The 19,273-nt window shown below is 39.7% G+C and overlaps 1 protein-coding gene across 2 annotated transcripts; it reads right to left on the bottom strand.

The window, feature by feature from the left end:
- Window positions 1–973: 973 nt before the first annotated feature.
- On the bottom strand, window positions 974–18,813 carry c9h5orf15 (chromosome 9 C5orf15 homolog). Of its 2 annotated transcripts, XM_034177977.1 has the most exons (4): window positions 18,663–18,813; window positions 5,335–6,155; window positions 1,993–2,150; window positions 974–1,050 (listed from the first exon to the last, which is right to left on the bottom strand). In XM_034177977.1, the coding sequence occupies exons 1-3, from the start codon at window positions 18,775–18,777 to the stop codon at window positions 2,016–2,018; spliced, it is 1,071 nt and encodes a 356-aa protein (XP_034033868.1). In that variant the 5' UTR covers window positions 18,778–18,813; the 3' UTR covers window positions 974–1,050; window positions 1,993–2,015. The 2 variants fall into 2 exon arrangements, with proteins under 2 accessions (XP_034033868.1, XP_034033869.1); XM_034177978.1 differs by lacking the exon at window positions 974–1,050 and having other exon boundaries at window positions 1,992–2,150.
- Window positions 18,814–19,273: the final 460 nt, after the last annotated feature.

The raw sequence follows: 19,273 nt of genomic DNA, 5'->3' as shown, positions 1-19,273 counted from the left end.
GTAAATAAGAGGTTGGCTTCAGCTAAAAGGAAAACTCTGTTAACTGCAGGACAAATGATCCTCTAGTGAAGTTTTTTTTTTTTTTTCTGTAACATTTTTACCATTAAAACAAAGTGTGCAAGAGGGAAAAACTGATGGCAAAGGATCCCAAGGCAGAAATATTATCTTTTAAGACACGCAAGACAAATGAAAATAGTTCAAATAAATCATACAAATTTTCACTTAGAAATTGACTGATATAACTAATAACAAAAAATCCCAAAAATAAGTACAGTGGTCCCTAGCTATAACGCGGTTCACCTTTCGCAGCCTTGCAGTTTCGCGTATTTTTTTAGTGCAATTTTGCATGCTTTTTTTTTTTTAACAGCACATTGTGTTCTGCATCCTTATCAGGTGGGCCGGTCGCGGCACCGGTCTGCATCACCGCGACTGCTCTCACTGCCTCCGATGCGCTTACTGAGTCTGCGGGCTCGGTAAACGCAGCAGCGCGCCACTCACACCGCCTTCCTGTCTGCTGTGCGGACCTGCGCCAAATCTGGCAACAGGTCCAGAGACTACGCTCGCTGTTTTGAATGCAGATGTTGACCGCAGCCGCAGAGCTCCGTGGCCACCGAGAGAGGACTTGGATTCTTTGCGGGTCCCGCATCCGTACCTCCGGAGGCAGTGAGCGAACGGAGAGTTCTGCGTGTCTGTTTATAATCTTCTCGCACAGACGAAAAAAGAGAGTGTTTACCACAGGAGAGAAAACTGAGAAAATGTTAATGCCTATTTGAGAAAAGTGTATAAAGTGTGTAGTGAGGGGTTTTACAGCCTTAAAACATCTATAATAATTGCAGAAAATAGCGTTGGCTACTTCGCAGATTTCGCTTATCGCGGGTTATTTTTAGAACGTAACTCCCGCGATAAATGAGGGACCACTGTACAGGAAATGTTACACATTTCTAAAACCATCCCCCATCCAAAAAAAAAAACAAACAAATAAAATCTCAACAAAGCATGCGACATTTGCCACTGGTCTGGCAGGAAGGCAAGTTGGCTCATGTTGATGTAGTCCATGGGCCAAGCAGGTTTTTCGGTACCACTTAAGGGGAAAAAAACGATAGAATCCAGCCTCAGTGTATCATGGCCTACGCAAAATGTATGATAGCCATCCCAAGGTGGTAGCTGTAGCCAGGTAGGGAGCAATGAAGAATTACACAGAGGTCAAACTTTAAAAATGCTCCAATCATGTTTAAAACAATATCACATTACTTGTCTGATCATAACGATTCCAAAAAAGGTATAGTTTGAACTATCTATGACAGAATGTTCTGGAGTTATGGGGTCAAAACAGCAAAAAATGGTGACAAAGGTCAATTTCAGTTTATACAGGGGTCAAATATTAAAGTTGCTCCAATTTCAGTAAAAAAAAAAAAAAATGCAATATATTGTTTGGGTTAATAGGGTTATAAAAAGGAATAGTTTGCACCATCTATCATGCTTAGTTATCATGCGACAGGGTACCATATGTCAGAATTCAATGGATGTTGACCTTGTTTGACCTTTACTTTGGAGACAAAGCATTCAACACAGTCAAACCATTTATTGATCCTTTTATTTCAACCAATAATTTGCATAATTTTTTGCTGAAATTGGAGCAACTTTAACTTTTGACCCCTGTACAAACTAAAACTGACCTTTGTCACAATTTTTGCCGTTTTGACCCCATAACTCCAGAGCATTCCATCATAGATAGTCCAAACTATACCTTTTTGTAATTGTTATGATCAGACAAATAATGTGATACAGTTTTCAACATGATTGGAACATTTTTAAAGTTTGACCTCTGTGTAACTCTTCATTGACCCCTACATGGCTACAGCTACCACCCTGGGATGGCGAGCATACATTTTTGTGTAGGCCATGATACACTGAGGCTGGATTCTAAGTGTCGTTTTTTTCCCCTTAAGTGGTACCGATTAGGTCAAACTTCCTGACTGGCACATGTACTAATGTAGTGTTCTCTTGAATAAGGATCAAAAAACGTAGTCTCGTGTTATTTTCAGGGAAGGCATGGCCTCGTTGACGTTTTGGTCCAGGCGGTGATAATCTACCGTGTTGCGAGAACACAGATTCTCCCTCCAGCGATGGCTTTGAGCCAGTAGAAGAATCTGTAAGGATGCAATGTACAATGAACGGTGTGTTAGCTGAAATGAAAAGACTTCAACTATAGCAGAAAAACAATACCTGAAATCATTAGTCAAATTCAATTGAAACGGGAAATCCTGCCTGGATTTCCTGTTTGCTTCGAAAGATGAGCGTCAGCAGTTTGTGGTGACTGTGCTCGTGCCGCATCTGACATCTCCAATGTGGTGCTAGGACCAAATTTGTCTTGTGTATTCTGTTGCATACATGTACACAACCGGAGGTCCCCGTACATGTAAAAATACCATTTCACAAATATTTTGACTTGTTTGCATGTTAAATAGGGATAAAACTAATGATTATTTTTATAATCACTCAATTATTTTATCATTTAATCAAATAGTTCTTAGTAGGGGTGTACAACAAATTGAAAATTAATGTTGCAGTTATTGTGAGAGATATTGCGACTGCAACATGGCAAATGTGTAGTCTTGTAACGAGTCAGGTCCACAAGTATTTTGGCAGTAATTTTGCCTCTACAAAAATGGCACTTTTGTAAATCCATTATTAGTCCTCATCCGCTTGACTCATTCATTCGATGGGCCGCAAATCAACATGTGATGACATGGCGAGTGGTTATCCTATGAAGCTTATCAGCAGTTGGCAACCAGTGTTTGAGCATTGTTGCCACCGACTCAGTTGATTAAACACACAAAATTTCACAAACCCGCAACCAAATGCCATTCCCCATTCCGTCTGTAACGTCACATGTCACATTAAAATCTCCCTGTTTCAGCTGCTTTTGGCTTTGCAAGGCAAAGGCAGTGCCACATGGCAGGCCTCTCCCCAGAAATTTAGAGCATAGTGGCACTTGGGTGTAGGGAGCATCACTGAAACTTTTTTATTTTTTATTCCAACTGAGGAGAAACTGCAGCATTTTGCCTTATTTAAATACCAACAGAAGCCATTTCCTGTAACTTCATAGGGAGAAGAGACTAGGGAAAAAAAAAAAAAAAAAAAAAAAAAAACACACATTCTGCTTGGTTACCCACAAATTGGAAAAAAAAAAAAAAATGTAATAATTAAAGATTACTTGCATGGAAGTATCGATCTTGAACCCTCGTGCGCATGCATGAGTTTTTCCACGCCTGTCGGTTGCGTCATTCGCCTGTGAGCAGGCTTTGAGTGAGGAGTGGTCCAGCCCCCTCGTCGGATTTTCATTGTCAGGAAATGGTGGAATGATTTGGGCTTTTTTTCCATCAGAATTTTTTCAGAAACTGTTAGACTGGCAGCTGGAAACCATTAGAAAAATTTATCTGGCTTTCGGTGAAAATGTTACGGGCTTGGTAGAGAATAAGGAGTGTTACTGTCACTTTAAGGACGGCCCCCAGCGGCTGTGGGGTGCGCCGCGCTCTGAAGCCGCCATCGACAGGCTGAACGACCATTTCATTTCTAAACGGATGGCTGTATGGATCCGTGACCATCGTGTACCATTTCTCTGGTTATCACAAGAGCTGGACAGCAACCATTTTCCGGCAGATTTCACTTTTAACAAGAGATTTTGTCATGGAAAGCCGAGCGGAGGCTTCGCGCGTCACGAAGGATTCGCTACTGGAGCGAGACAAAACCACCTCCGTTTTGGTCTCACAGGACGGCTTTGAGATGGCGTTCAGACAGCTGTCGGTGGTTTTTCCATCGAGTGATTATCCGAGAAATTGTGGATGTGCCTGGACATGCCAGAACATGTCCCGTGAGGCTTCATCACGGCGTTGCTGTGCGCCATGCGGCACCGCCGTGACGCGCGAAGCCTCCTCTCCTCTTTCCATGACAAAAACTCCTGTAACAGTGGAATGTGCTGTTCATTTCCAAACTGGACGCTGTGTTTTATCCGGGAAGTCGTCTGACTAGCACAGGAATTGTGAAAAGACGTGGACATCAGCACTTTTTTGGCACATTGAGACAGACGTGCGGAGGAATTCCGAAAGCCTGCTCACAGGCGAATGACGCAACCGACAGGCGTGGAAAAACTCACGCATGCGCACGAGGGTTCAAGCTTGTCTGACGCAATCACACGTGATTCAAATCCATATGGTTTTTGAAAAAAATAAGGTCGGATACTTTTCTAATAGACCTCGTACTTGTATAATGAGTACTTATAAAAAATAATAATTTTGAGCCATTTTCTCAATGAAAACATCTATTCACAGCTTTTTTCTTCTGCCTGCTTGGCACCTCCCTGCGGTCGCCGAGTGCAGCATTCGGGAGGTTCCGACAGTTCTCCGTTTCTCCGACGATGGTTACCGCCAGAGATGGCACAAAAAACAAAACAGTCCTCTGATCCGCAGGCTTTGTTTCTCGTTTGCGCTTTCTCACGATTTGTTTCTCGTTTGCGCTTTCTCGCGATTCACGTGAGCAGAGTCAGCTGAAGGTGTTTGTGTACTTTCCTCTTAAACCTTTGCGTGGTGTCAGCTATTCTACCAATTGCAGCACTTTATTTTTTGTGTGATGGTTAACCAGGCCAATGACATGCAAGTCTTGCATGTTAAACCATCGAGAGATGCCTGCTTTATGAGATTCTATCAATAACAGGGCTTTATTTATTGAGTGACAGTTACATGCGAGTCTTGCGCAAGATACCTGCTTTTATGAGCTTACGCAGGAAATCGGAGACAAGAGAAATCACTCCATAGCTGCAAACTGATGAATTTCAATCATTTTAAGCAAAATTATCAGGAAACAGAATGAATGCCCTAAACTTGAACTTGTGATTTCTTTTTTGTTTGTTTGTTTTTCAACAGAAGAAAACACATACTACCAAAAAATAATGTGCATCAGGGGCAAAAAGAAAAAACATGTCAGTTGCACTTTAAAATGGTGCAAGTTTTCCCGAATTTATTCAATTTAAGCAGAATGTATTGATAATTAGATCTTACAAAATTTTTTGAAAACTATGACCTGCTAGTGAAATAATTTTTTTTAAAGTTCAGATCATGAACTTCGTAACGGTCTTTTGTATTAACTTAATATTCGTGTTTGGTTGGAACAGCGCTTTTCAAAACTATATTGGTGGCTGCCTGAGAGGCTTTTTAATTGATTTGGGAGATCAGAGCTGGTTTCCAGCCTGATCTTTGATCCCGACAGAATACTGCATAATTGTTATTTAGGCTCATTCTTTACATCAGTATGTGGGGTCTTCATGTTGGCACTCACCTTCCTCTTGTTGTGGTATGTGATGTAAACTATGGCCACCAGAAAAGCCAGTATAACCAGATGGAAGAAGAAGTGTGAGTCCTCGTCTTCTGAGTTGTAGAGGCCTTTGGCATTATAACCATGCTCCCTGTTTGGCTCCTCGTGTGTCCTGTCTGGCTGCAGCTGGCCATTGTTCCTCTGATCATTTTCGCTCAGAGACTGTTCAATTAAGTCACCAGCATCATCATCTCTATCGGTGGCATCATCATCTCCATAACCATCATCATCACCGTCTTCATCATCATCGGGTGACTGAGGTGGTCCTAGTTCTTCGTCACTGTTCAGCAGTATACTTGCATCATTGTTGTCCACTGTGGACAGGTTCTGTTGGGTGGAGGTTTTGGAGTTAGAAACAGGAGCTTCTGCATTATCTGTTGTAGGTTTGGCTGTTGTGGGTTTTTTCACAGCAGATTCTGGATGAGAAGCCGGAACATCCTGAGAAACAGCAGGTATACCTTGTGCCTTAACATTGCCTCCTGAGTCATCTGTACTTGTTGAATTCCGGTCACTGAGTGGTGTGTTTTGTATCTCAGAAGTACCAATAATGGTGACTTGACTTCTGCCTTTGTTCTCTGTGGATGTTTTTGACACACTAGTCGTCTTGCTGTCTTTTGGTGGCTCTGCATTGGTTATTGTGGAGTTATTGGAGGTTTTTTCAGGACTTGTTGAATCTGATGATACTGTAGGATTCTGTTTAGATGCTACAGGCTCCACTTTATCCTTGCTTGCTGCCGTGTCCAAAGAAGTCACAGAAAAACTTGCAAGTGGCTCCTTAGGTGCACCTGTCAGAAAAGAAAACCACAACAATCATCTTGAATAAATAAAGATTCAAATGTCAAAAGACATTTTTTATTCCAGCTGTCATTTCATTTAAATTAACATATATATATATATATATATATATATATATATATATATATACATATATATATATATATATATGTGTGTGTGTGTGTGTGTGTATGTATGTATATGTGTTTTGTTTTTTTACACACATGCAATTGCCTGCAAGAAGGTAAGGCCTTTCTGTATTTGTTAATATGCTCTTGTGATATACACATGAGAACAAAATTCTAAGATAATGTTAAAAGATGAGGATGTCCACATTGTGTGGTGAGGTGACAAGAATGATTTTATTTCAAATCTGAAAAATACAAGTCATTCCAACGGTTTACAAGTGTTTGCTGATCAGGACTCCGAACCTGAATGTATGTAGGATGAATGTATTTATCTAGAAAGGGTTTTGAAATCAAATTATTTGATCAAATGAAAATCAGAACATTCCAGGCATGTGCATATCCAGTGGAAGGAGCTAAGCGGTGCACACAATAAAATAAAGTCTCTTAAAAGAAAGAGTTCACTGGCTGTTCTTATAAACTCCACATTATCAAACGGCGAGACAGATGCACACTGTTGATCATCTAAAATAGAATTATTGCATATTTAAAGTGAAGCAGTGTGTATCTGTATTTTTAAAACACAATGCACTGTGTGTTGATCCACCGACTGCTCTCTACCTCACAGTAGGATGCACATTTTAAGTGAATCAAGTTTAACTACTCCAAAAATACCTGTATCAGGTTGATCCTTATCGGATTCAATCAGTTTTCATTTATTCGTCAACAGAGTGCACAGTAGATTTATCAATGGGGCTTTTGCGGAAAAGCTACACTCCACAGCCCAGTTTTTCACAGGCTGTGTTCATATGCCCATGTAGCCCGTCCAATGACTGAGGATTTTTTTGGGTGACCGCCAGAGCTTATGGTCTGAGAAAGCTCTGAAAGTCCTAACAATGCAAAATAAATAAATAAATAAATTACCTGGGAAAAGAAAGCGGAAACACCCTAAATTTGAATATCTGCATGATGGCACAACGCATTTATTTATTCACTGCTTAGGGAGAGCCCTGAATGAATATACATATATACACACGTGAAAAGGAAAAACACCTCTGTGTTGATAACCATTTGTAAAAACCAGGTGGCTTTTGATGGCTTTCAGTAGAGTGAGTATCTGAGAAATTGTTTAACAGCTGGACATGTTCCAACTTGTCCTTAAGGCCTCCAATGGTGGTGTTTTTCCTGTGGCGGCACGCCGCGCCGGCTGAAGGTTCCTGGTTCAAACCCCACCCCTGCCACATTTCTCCATGTAATGTGGAGTTGCATCAGGAACGGCATCTGGCGTAAAAATTGTGCAAGAATCAACATGCAGGTCCATGTTGGATCTGATGTGGCGACCCCAACTGCAAACCCTACTAGTCTGTCTCATTTCCCCAGCCTATGTGTCACCCATTTAGAGCTAAATGGACTGGGATGATGCATAACACCCCTGTTCCACAGGGCACCATTCTATTATGATCCCCCATGATCCAGAAAAAGTGCAAAAACAGGATGAAACAGCATACTCCAGCATGCCTCCTACCAGGCTGACTTATAAAGCGCATACCTGGCAACTCACCTGAAAACAAAGGCACAGCTGTGCCTGGCTGCTTTCTCAGCCACAGCAAATGCTGCTTTTGCTTCAAATTTGTACCCCAGTGGAGCCCAATCAAAAAAGTATCAAGCTGTACTCACTAGGACTACCCGGTTTGAAGATGTTTGAACATGATTGAAGCCGTTAAGTCTACAAACACCGAGACATGACCGTGTAATGACAAGCATTTGGTGAATCGGGATAAAGTTTTTGAACAGATTAAAAAAAAAATTCACTCTGCTCAAATCTGGTGCCGATGATGGTCATAACTACTGCATATACCAAGTTTGTTCAAAATTGCTAAAAGATGGATCAACAGCAGTCTCCATTATTCAGTCTTTAACAAAAAATAGGAAATGACATGAACTACCTCTCTGGTACTCTGATCTTGAACAAACTGTTCTGTATGATTTAACATTTGTGTTGTAATTTAATGCTATATGAAGAATTTGAAATTAAAACTGAATGATCAATAAGAGTTCAGCATTGAAGTACTAACAATGAAACTCGACCACAACAAATTCATCCTGATGTAATGAAGCCAGAGACTTCAACATTTCAAGCAAAACATAATCTTATTTTGTAAACAGAATTTACACATTATTTTTGTCAAACCTCTGTCTCATGCAATTACTTAGCAGCAAAACATTCAGAAGACCATTAAATCAACTGAAATAATCAATAGTTGCAGCCCTAAACTGGATCACCTAAACTACGGTCCTTGAAGTGTACATACTAACAGTGCCCTTGGGCAACCATTACAGTTCTGCAACCACTTGCATCAACAGTGTTCAATGCGTCATTATGCATTTTCAAGAATTCCAACAGCTAACTCAGTTCTGGGCTGTAACCTCATAAGGTTTGAACTTTGTGCAATGCTTCCTGAAACACTAACAACATTTATTCAGCAAGGGTCAACATTTCATCATGCGAGCCTGGAAAGCGTTGCTCAGGAATATATGGGAGAAAGAACACTGGGGACTTGAAGCTCTGATTAATAAGTGCCCAAGAGAAGAAAGAGGCCATTCATGTATGTGGGGAAAAAAAAAATTAAACTGGGGATCTTTGTGGCAGCAGCAGTTACAGGTTTTAGTACTGAACCATGTGTAAGAAACTCAGCCATTAAAATTTAGACGCCAGGTCATACACACAAAGAATTTAGATGAAAAACCTAAGTATCTATAATTCATATCTTACCAAACAACTGGGTTTTCTCTTATGCTTTGTTATTCCTTCCACCACAACATGACATGGCCATAACTCAATGTAACACAGGAACATTATTACTGCATTTAAGATCGGAAATGTCAGGTTTTTCTATCATTTTATTTCATTATTACTTCTATTTTGTCATTTGATTTTTTAAATGGACCACAATGGAAATAGGCGTTTTCACTTTCTTATGTCATCCATGTATTTTTAATACAGTGAGGAAAATAAGTATTTGAACACCCTGCGATTTTGCAAGTTCTCCCACTTAGAAATCATGGAGGGGTCTGAAATTTTCATCTTAGGTGCATGTCCACTGTGAGAGACATAATCTAAAAAAAAAAATCCGGAAATCACAATGTATGATTTTTTTAAATAATTTATTTGCATGTTACTGCTGCAAATAAGTATTTGAACACCTACCGACCAGCAGAAATTTTGGGGGATTTTGATGTACATGTCATTGGTGTCACTGCCAAGTCCCCAGGACTACTCAAAACAAAATCATATTTTGTCTGTGCCCCTTCCAGCTAAAGTAATGACCAGAGACATATTTAGATCCATATTTTGGAACATCCACCTGAGTGATCTAGATGAGGGTACAAAAAAATGACAGGAAAATGGGAACACCTGGCCATGACGAACTGTTTCGAGTCAGGCCTCTTTATAATGACATCCTCGGTGCCTGCCAGGGATATTACCACCCAAGGAGGGAGCTGACAGTGGATGGACTGCATTCATATAGCGCTTTTCCATCTGCAACAGACGTTCAAAGCCCCGATGTCAGGGTGCTGCCATACAAGGTGCTCACTACACACCGGGAACAACTAAAGGATTAAGAACCTAAGTGGATGAAAGGATGGTGACAACAAAGGCAAAAACTGGAATGACACAGTACATGAAAGACAGGCCAACTAAATGGGGCATGAAGCTTTTTGTGTTGGCTGAGTACACACTGAGTACACAGTCGATTGTGCATTAATATCATTATTGTTACCAGTTGAAGCCATACCCATGACCCCTGAAGACGTTACGACATATGCAGCCTCTCTTATTCCTGAAGATTGGCAGAAAGGCGTAGCCAGACATAGAGTGAAAAGAGATTGGAAAGGAGTGGGAAATCCAACATATATTGACGCAATAGGAGTCCCCAGGGGAGTGCCTGACGAGTATAAACTGGTTAATCAAATAGCAGCTGGATTCGAATCTTCCATCTGTTGGTGGTGCTCAATTAATAAAAACGTGGACAGAATAAACTACATCCACTACAATGTACAGAAATTAGGAAATTGGACTGAGGAAGGATTTAAGGCTGTCCATTCACAGTTAGAAGCCACGTCCCTTATGGCCTTCCAGAATCGCATTGCTCTGGATATGTTGTTGGCAGAGAAAGGAGGTGTTTGTGCCATGTTCGGAGAACAATGCTGCACATTCATTCCCAACAACACAGCTGCAGACGGCAGTCTCACTCAAGCCATTGACGGGCTGAGGACGTTGAACAGGAAGATGAAAGAGCACAGTGGAGTAAACACCGAAGGCTGGGATTGGTGGCTGGAAGGGATGGGAAAATGGAGGTCTTTGATTTCTTCACTATTAGTGTCTATAGCAGTATTTGCTGCAATTCTAACATTGTGTGGATGTTGTTGTATTCCATGTCTCCGAGGCCTTGTAAATAGAATGATAACCACAGCAATAAGTCCAGGACCAGGAGGGGGTCCAGCATCATATCCACTTCTGGGGACAGATGATGACAAGGAGGACGATGGCTCTCCTGACCTGTACCCAGACCAATGGAAGTATGATGACCCAGACACCGATGATGGTGACAATGATGACATCACCTCTGGGGTGTAAGCCTAGAGAAAACATACCATGATGAACCTCTTAGTGAAAATCTCAAAAAGAAGTGCTAAGCTGAGTGATGCCTACTGTATGTTTTAACAGGCGATAAACAGGAGGGGAATGTTAGAGATTTTGTATATATGTTATCACTGTTAAACGTTTGTACATTTGCCTTCTTTCTCATGAGAACGGTGTTGTGCTGTTTTGCACTTCACCCTGAGAACGTACGTGTTATTCAACCTTGTTTAGCTTTGTCTTCTTTCTCATGAGAACGGAGATGTGCTGTTTTGCACCTGTCTTAATGCAATCCTGAGAATTCAATTTTGTTTTGACGTTTGTGATGTGGTGTTTAGTGTGAAGGAGTGTGGAAGACAGGACACTTCAGGCAGATGCAGAACAGCTGATACCTGCAACAGACGAACGAGATGTGCTGACCTGAAGTGTTCTTCCTTACAGCTGCACTTATTGACGTATGCGTTTATGTTATGGGAAGAAACTTGTCTTGCGTCATTACCCCCACCCTTAGGACAAGTTTCTTGTTTATGTGATGAGGGCGTCTCTTAATAAAAAGAGCGGAAAAGCAGGCCAGACTTTAGTGTAGCCTTGGTGTACAGCCTGGCCGCACTCCGCGCGTAATATTTGACTTTCTGTCTCACTGGTGTTTCTTGACTATGTTTGTCTTGTTAAAGGTTTTAAAAATGTTTGGAGGAGAAAATACCCAACAAACACCTCTCCAAAGTACCAAACAGCAGCGAATGTGAGCATTTGCCCACTCAAATCGGTTACGACGACGAACTGGAGTCAGGTCGAGACCCCGATGAGGACGACGAGCATGCAGATGAGCTTCCCTGAGACAGTTTCTGACAGTTTGTGCAGAAATTCTTTGGTTATGCAAACCGATTGTTCCAGTAGCTGTCCGAGTGGCTGGTCTCAGACGATCTTGGAGGTGAACATGCTGGATGTGGAGGTCCTGGGCTGGTGTGGTTACACGTGGTCTGCGGTTGTGAGGCTGGTTGGATGTACTGCCAAATTCTCTGAAACGCCTTTGGAGACGGCTTATGGTAGAGAAATGAACATTCAATACACGAGCAACAGTTCTGGTTGACATTCCTGCTGTCAGCATGCCAATTGCACGCTCCCTCAAATCTTGCGACATCTGTGGCATTGTGCTGTGTGATAAAACTGCACCTTTCAGAGTGGCCTTTTATTGTGGGCAGTCTAAGGCACACCTGTGCACTAATCATGGTGTCTAATCAGCATCTTGATATGGCACACCTGTGAGGTGGGATGGATTATCTCAGCAAAGGAGAAGTGCTCACTATCACAGATTTAGACTGGTTTGTGCACAGTATTTGAGAGAAATGGTGATATTGTATATGTTGAAAAAGTTTTAGATCTTTGAGTTCATCTCATACAAAATGGGAGCAAAACCAAAAGTGTTGCGTTTACACATACACATACATATATACATACACACATCAACATACATACACATATACATACACATATATACACATATACATATATACACATATATATACACAAACATAAATATACACCTACACATACCTACTTACATACAAAATACTATATATTTACAAGCCGAAGCAAAAAACAAAAACACCCTAACCCTCATTACCCTTCCTCCTCCCTATACCCAGAAAAAAACATATTTTTGTACCGCTGTTTGAACTGGTTCATGCTTGGACATTGCTTGAGCCCCACTCCCAATCTGTTCCACATCCTCACCCCACAGACAGAAATACAGAAACCTTTTAATGTTGTTCGTGCCCACTGATGCTTTAAATTAAATTTCCCCCTCAGACTGTAATCCCCTGATCTGTTAAAAAACATATTTTTAATATTTGCTGGAAGTAAATTGTTTATTGCTTTATACACAATTTGTACTGTTTGAAAATGAACCAAGTCTGTGAATTTTAAGAATTTGGATTGTAAAAATAGTGGATTTGTATGATCTCTATAGCCAGTATTATGAATAATTCTTATAGCTCTTTTCTGCATTACTGATAATGATTGTGTTGTACCTTTATAAGTATTACCCCATACCTCTGCACAGTACTGTAAATATGGTAAAACCAGTGAGCAGTATAGAATGCAAAGTGAGTTGTGGTCCAGAATATGTTTCGCTTTGTTTAGAACTGAAATGCTTCTTGACAGTTGACATGTTTTATATGAGTCTTCCAGTTTATCTTATCATCTATTATCACCCCCAGAAACTTATTTTCATGTACCCTTTCAATATCTACCCCCTCGACTTGTAACTGAACCTGTATGTCTGTATTACAATAGCCAAATAACATGTATTTTGTTTTACTTAAGTTTAATGATAATTTGTTTCTGTCAAACCATATTTTCAATTTTCCCATTTCTATACTGATCCTCCTCAGTAACTCCTGCAAATCCCCCCCTGAACAAAAAATGCTTGTGTCATCTGCAAATAATACTAATTTTAATATTTTGGAAACATTGACAATATCATTTATATAAATTAGAAACAGTTTTGGACCCAATACTGACCCCTGTGGGACGCCACAAGCATTGTCCAAGCATGATGATGTATATTCCCCCAACTTCACAAACTGTTTTCTGTTACTTAAGTAGCTTCTCACCCAGTGCAACACCAACCCCCTAATCCCATACTGTTCAAGTTTATTGATTAATATGTCATGATTAATTGTATCAAAAGCCTTTTTAAGGTCTATAAATATTCCAACTGAATGTAATTTGTGGTCTATGGCGTTTGTAATCTCCTCAACTGATTCTATTAATGCAAGTGATGTTGAACTATGTGCTCTGAATCCATATTGACTATCAGTAAGTAATATATGTTTATTTATGAATGTGTCTAATCTATTATTGAATAACTTTTCTAATAATTTGGAAAATTGTGGAAGCAAAGAAACAGGTCTATAATTTGTGAAGTGGTGTCTATCCCCAGTCTTATACAGCGGCACAACCTTAGCTATTTTCATTTGATTGGGAAATTTACCGGTTTGAAATGATAAGTTACAGATGTATGTTAATGGTTCTGCAATCCATTCAATGACCTGTTTTACCACCACCATATCAATTTCATTTAAATCGGTAGATGTTTTATATTTACAATTATTCACAATGTCTATAATTTCATTTCCATCCACTGCTGTGAGGAACATTGAACAGGGATTTCTTTCTATGAGATTATTATCCCAATCCTCAGGTTGGGAATCGGGAATTTTTTCTGCCAAGCTTGGTCCAATATTTACAAAAAAATTATTAAAACCGTTGACTACCTCATCCTTATTTTCCTTCTTGACATTATTTTCAATGAAATACTGAGGGTAACTCTGTTTTTATTACCATTTTTGATAATGCTATTTAATATATCCCATATTCCTTTAATATTGTTTTTGTTATTATATAATATGTTACTATAATATTCCTTCCTACATACCCGTATAATATTAGTTAATCTATTTTTGTATTTCTTATATCTATTTTCTGCCGCTTTAGTCTTTAGTTTTATGAATTCTCTATACAGTGTATTTTTCTTATTACATGCATTTCGTAACCCTTTCGTCATCCATGGTCGAGCTTGGATTTTTTGTTTTCTGTAGTCTTGTTTAATTGGACAATTTTTATCATATAATGATGTAAATATTTGTAAAAACATTTCATATGCACTATCAACATCACTTTCACTGTATACCTTTTCCCAGTTTTGCTCCTGTAAATCCTTCTTTAGTGTGTTCATGTTTTCCTCTGTCCGCACTCGCCTGTATTTTATTTTCTCCTCTGGCTGATTCCGCCGATGGTTTCTATTATAAACGATGAAAACTGGTAGATGATCACTAATGTCATTGATTAATAATCCACTCACAGTGCTATTCTCAATATCATTGCTGAATATATTATCAATTAAGGTGGCACTATGGGATGTAATTCTGCTTGGCCTGGTGATTTTTGGATATAAACTCATACTGTACATTATACTGATAAATTCATCTGTTATTTTATGCTTATTTGGATTGAGCAGATCAATATTTAAGTCACCACAAATGAACACAGTTTTTTGATTAGTTTTTGAGAACATTTTTCCCATACAGTCAGTGAATGTTTCAATACTAGATCCTGGTGCTCTATATATACAGCTGACTAATACATTTTTGCTTTTTTCTTCACATATTTCAATAGTTATACATTCTAATAAGTTATCAATCACAGTTGTCATATTGTCTACTATTTTATAATCCATGTTCTTATCCACATACACAGCCACTCCTCCTCCACTCTTATTTTTTCTGTTTACACAATTAAATTCATATCCATTCAGTTCAAAATCCAGAAAAATTTAGAAAAAAAGTTTAGAAAAAATTTTGATCAAACAAAGCGCCAGTCTCTCAGCAACTTCTCAGACAAAGGAATTCTGATGAGGGGCTGGACGACTCCTCCCACAAGGAGTGCTCACAGGCAAATGACGTCACCGACAGGCGTGGAAAAACTCACGCATGCGCACGAGGGTTCAAGCATGTCTGACATAAAAATATATTAATGAAATCCATATAGTTTTTGAAAAAATAAAAAGGACCTATACTTTATTGACAGCCCTCGTATGAAACTCTGGTCAGTTTTTTGCAGTTTTCTTGTTTGTTTCATCTCTAAGGAACTTCCCCTACAACTTGGAGTACATGTGTCACAAACCTATTGTAAAAACTCATTGAGAAACTCCTCTTCTCCCACTGTTCATGTGAATTTTGTTTCTCAACAGAGCCGGCAAGCGATTTGTGGCCATGTCAAGAAATTAATAATTCACAGAAATACATAAGAACCGAGAATTTATCTCAATATACTTACAAGTGCAACAACAAGTATGCCAGGTCTGCATGTTTTGTGCACAATTTCATCCTTCAGCTCTCGTCATTTTGATAAAGTTCGACCAAGGTAGACTTGTGTATAACCCCCTCACTGAGTCACACAATGTTTTTTCTTGTCCTGACAGCGCCCCCACCCCTTTCACTTTTTGTCAGTTCTGCCATGATGAACATGTAAGAAATAAAGCCTTTGTTGGCTTGTTCTTATAGCTGCTAGCTAGCTGGTGCCTTGAAAAGAGGGTGTGTGGGCATTGTAGTGTCAAAGCAGTTTGTGTTTCTGGCGAGACTCTCTCAGTGAAAAGAGACCGGTGTAACAGAGATCCTGATCTCGTAATTACGAGAAAAAATTTCATAATTACAACATCAGGATCTCGTAATTATGAGAGAAGATCAGGTGTCTAAATTGTTTTATGTACAACCCCTGGCAATAATTATGGAATCATCGGCCTCTGAGGATGTTCATTCAGTTGTTTAATTTTGTAGAAAAAAAACAGATCACAGACATGACACAAAACTAAAGTCATTTCAAATGGCAACTTTCTGGCTTTAAGAAACACTGTAAGAAATCAGGAAAAATAATTGTGGCAGTCAGTAACAGTTACTTTTTTAGACCAAGCAGAGGGAAAAAAAATATGGAATCACTCAAGTCTGAGGAAAAAATTATGGAATCACCCTGTAAATTTTTATCCCCAAAAACTAACACCTGCATCAAATCAGATCTGCTTGTTAGTCTGCATCTAACGAGTGATCACACCTTGGAGAGCTGTTGCACCAAGTGGACTGACATGAATCATGGCTCCAACACGAGAGATGTCAATTGAAACAAAGAAGATTATCAAACTCTTAAAAGAGGGTAAATCATCACGCAATGTTGCAAAAGATGTTGGTTGTTCACAGTTAGCTGTGTCTAAACTCTGGACCAAATACAAACAACATGGGAAGGTTGTTAAAGGCAAACATACTGGTAGACCAAGGAAGACATCAAAGCATCAAGACAGAAAACTTAAAACAATATGTCTCAAAAATCGAAAATGCACAACAAAACAAATGAGGAACGAATGGGAGGAAACTGGAGTCAACGTCTGTGACCGAACTGTAAGAAACTGCCTCAAGGAAATGGGATTTACATACAGAAAAGCTAAACGAAAGCCATCATTAACACCTAAACAGAAAAAAACAAGGCTATAATGGGCTAAGGAAAAGCAATCGTGGACTGTGGATGACTGGATGAAAGTCATATTCAGTGATGAATCTCGAATCTGCATTGGGCAAGGTGATGATGCTGGAACTTTTGTTTGGTGCCGTTCCAATGAGATTTATAAAGATAACTGCCTGAAGAGAACATGTAAATTTCCACAGTCATTGATGATATGGGGCTGCATGTCAGGTAAAGGCACTGGGGAGATGGCTGTCATTACATCATCAATAAATGCACAAGTTTACATTGATATTTTGGACACTTTTCTTATCCCATCAATTGAAAGGATGTTTGAGGATGATGAAATCATTTTTCAAGATGATAATGCATCTTGCCATAGAGCAAAAACTGTGAAAACATTCCTTGCAAAAAGACACATAGGGTCAATGTCATGGCCTGCAAATAGTCCAGATCTTAATCCAATTGAAAATCTTTGGTAGAAGTTGAAGAAAATGGTCCATGACAAGGCTCCAACCTGCAAAGCTGATGTGGCAACAGCAATCAGAGAAAGTTGGAGCCAGATTGATGAAGAGTACTGTTTGTCACTCATGAAGTCCATGCCTCAGAGACTGCAAGCTGTTATAAAAGCCAGAGGTGGTGCAACAAAATACTAGTGATGTGTTGAAGCGTTCTTTTGTTTTTCATGATTCCATAATTTTTTCCTCAGAATTGAGTGATTCCATATTTTTTTCCCTCTGCTTGGTCTAAAAAAGTAACCGTTACTGACTGCCACAATTTTTTTTTCTTGATTTCTTATAGTGTTTCTTAAAGCCAGAAAGTTGCCATTTGAAATGACTTTAGTTTTGTGTCATGTCTGTGATCTGCTTTTTTTCTACAAAATTAAACAACTGAATGACCATCCTCAGAGGCCGGTGATGCCATAATTTTTGCCAGGGGTTGTAAGAACAGGTGTTAATAAGATGATAACACGGCCGATGATAACATCAGCCGATGATAACACACTATAATCAAACACAAAGTATGAATTTTTCCCCTGAAGTGCTCCCGGATGAATGTCCAGGGAGGAGCACGGGGCGTCTTCCAGCTTTCACTCACATAGACCCACCGACCACTGAGGGACACAACGGGGCTCACTCCCACCCGGGCAAATGCCGGTCTGTGTGCCCGAGCTGTGCCTCGCCTCGCTGGAGGAGTTTCATTCAACCAGCAACAGTTTAGTGGGAAATCCACACTTTGTGTGCGATGTGGTGTGGATCACAGTGCAGTGTTGGAGGTTACAAATTGGCCGATTTTCGATTATGACTCGGACGCTCTCACACTTGTCTTTACCGAGGGACTGGACGTACAGAAGCACATTGTACGGAAGCGAACTCACTCACTCTCACACTCACTCACACAATAAATAAAAAATAGCTTGATCTCATAATTACGACATCTTTTCTCGTAATTATGACATCAGCGGTCATTTTTTTTTATCCAGTGAATGCAATACGCTTCCGTAGCGTATAGCCACTCCGTAATTAAAAAGACTAAACCGTAGCACTTTAATACTTAGACGAGAAAATACTGTAGTCTAATAGTCAGTCTCTAGTTTGTACAACAGTGTAAAATTGTCACGAAGTTTAAAAACAGCCAATAATCACAATCACTGGGAACGTGCCAACTAGTAATTAGCGTTAGCAGTGCCTCAATGTGGGGGAAAACTCAGCACCAACATTCATACAAATTCTACATACCATTCGTTATGTTTACAGGAAGCGACACGTAACCGTTGATTGAAAGATGAATAAAAATGCCCACAAAAATAACACTTCTTCGCCAACTTTGCCTCACCGAACAACCCGACGCCATGTTGACAGCGTAACAAACTGAAGGGGCGGGGCTGATGAAGATACGCGCTCAGCTTCTTCTTCTTCTATTAACTGTTAGATTGTAATACTTCATGTGGTAAATGCCTCCACCTACTGTACAGGAATGTACAAGAAAACTTGGAGCATATTTATCACAAAGACAATTCTTCTCAGTTAAGCCAAATAATTTAAGGAAGAGAAACAGTAATAATATCCTGTGGCCACATCACTGACATTTACATGTGTACGAGCTATTAATGATGATGACTTCATTTAAAGTAGATCACAAGAGTCATACATCAGACATTGACAAGCAAATTCCTCCAAACTTTTGATCCAGAGAGCACTTCCAATACATGGAAGCATTACGTTATTAAGACAGCAAGTGGTGTGAAGAATGTACAGATTGTTGCAACCCATTTTAATGCCTCCCCACTGAGTGTGCACCCAAATCTTGTTTTAAGTAATCAGTGATGTATGCTGTACAATCATTCAAC

This window comes from Thalassophryne amazonica, chromosome 9 (assembly GCF_902500255.1).
Source record: "Thalassophryne amazonica chromosome 9, fThaAma1.1, whole genome shotgun sequence".
In the NCBI taxonomy this organism is placed as follows: Eukaryota; Metazoa; Chordata; class Actinopteri; order Batrachoidiformes; family Batrachoididae; genus Thalassophryne; species Thalassophryne amazonica.
The sequence above is the reverse complement of the archived record's forward strand: the minus strand, read 5'-3'. Positions and strand labels throughout refer to the sequence as shown.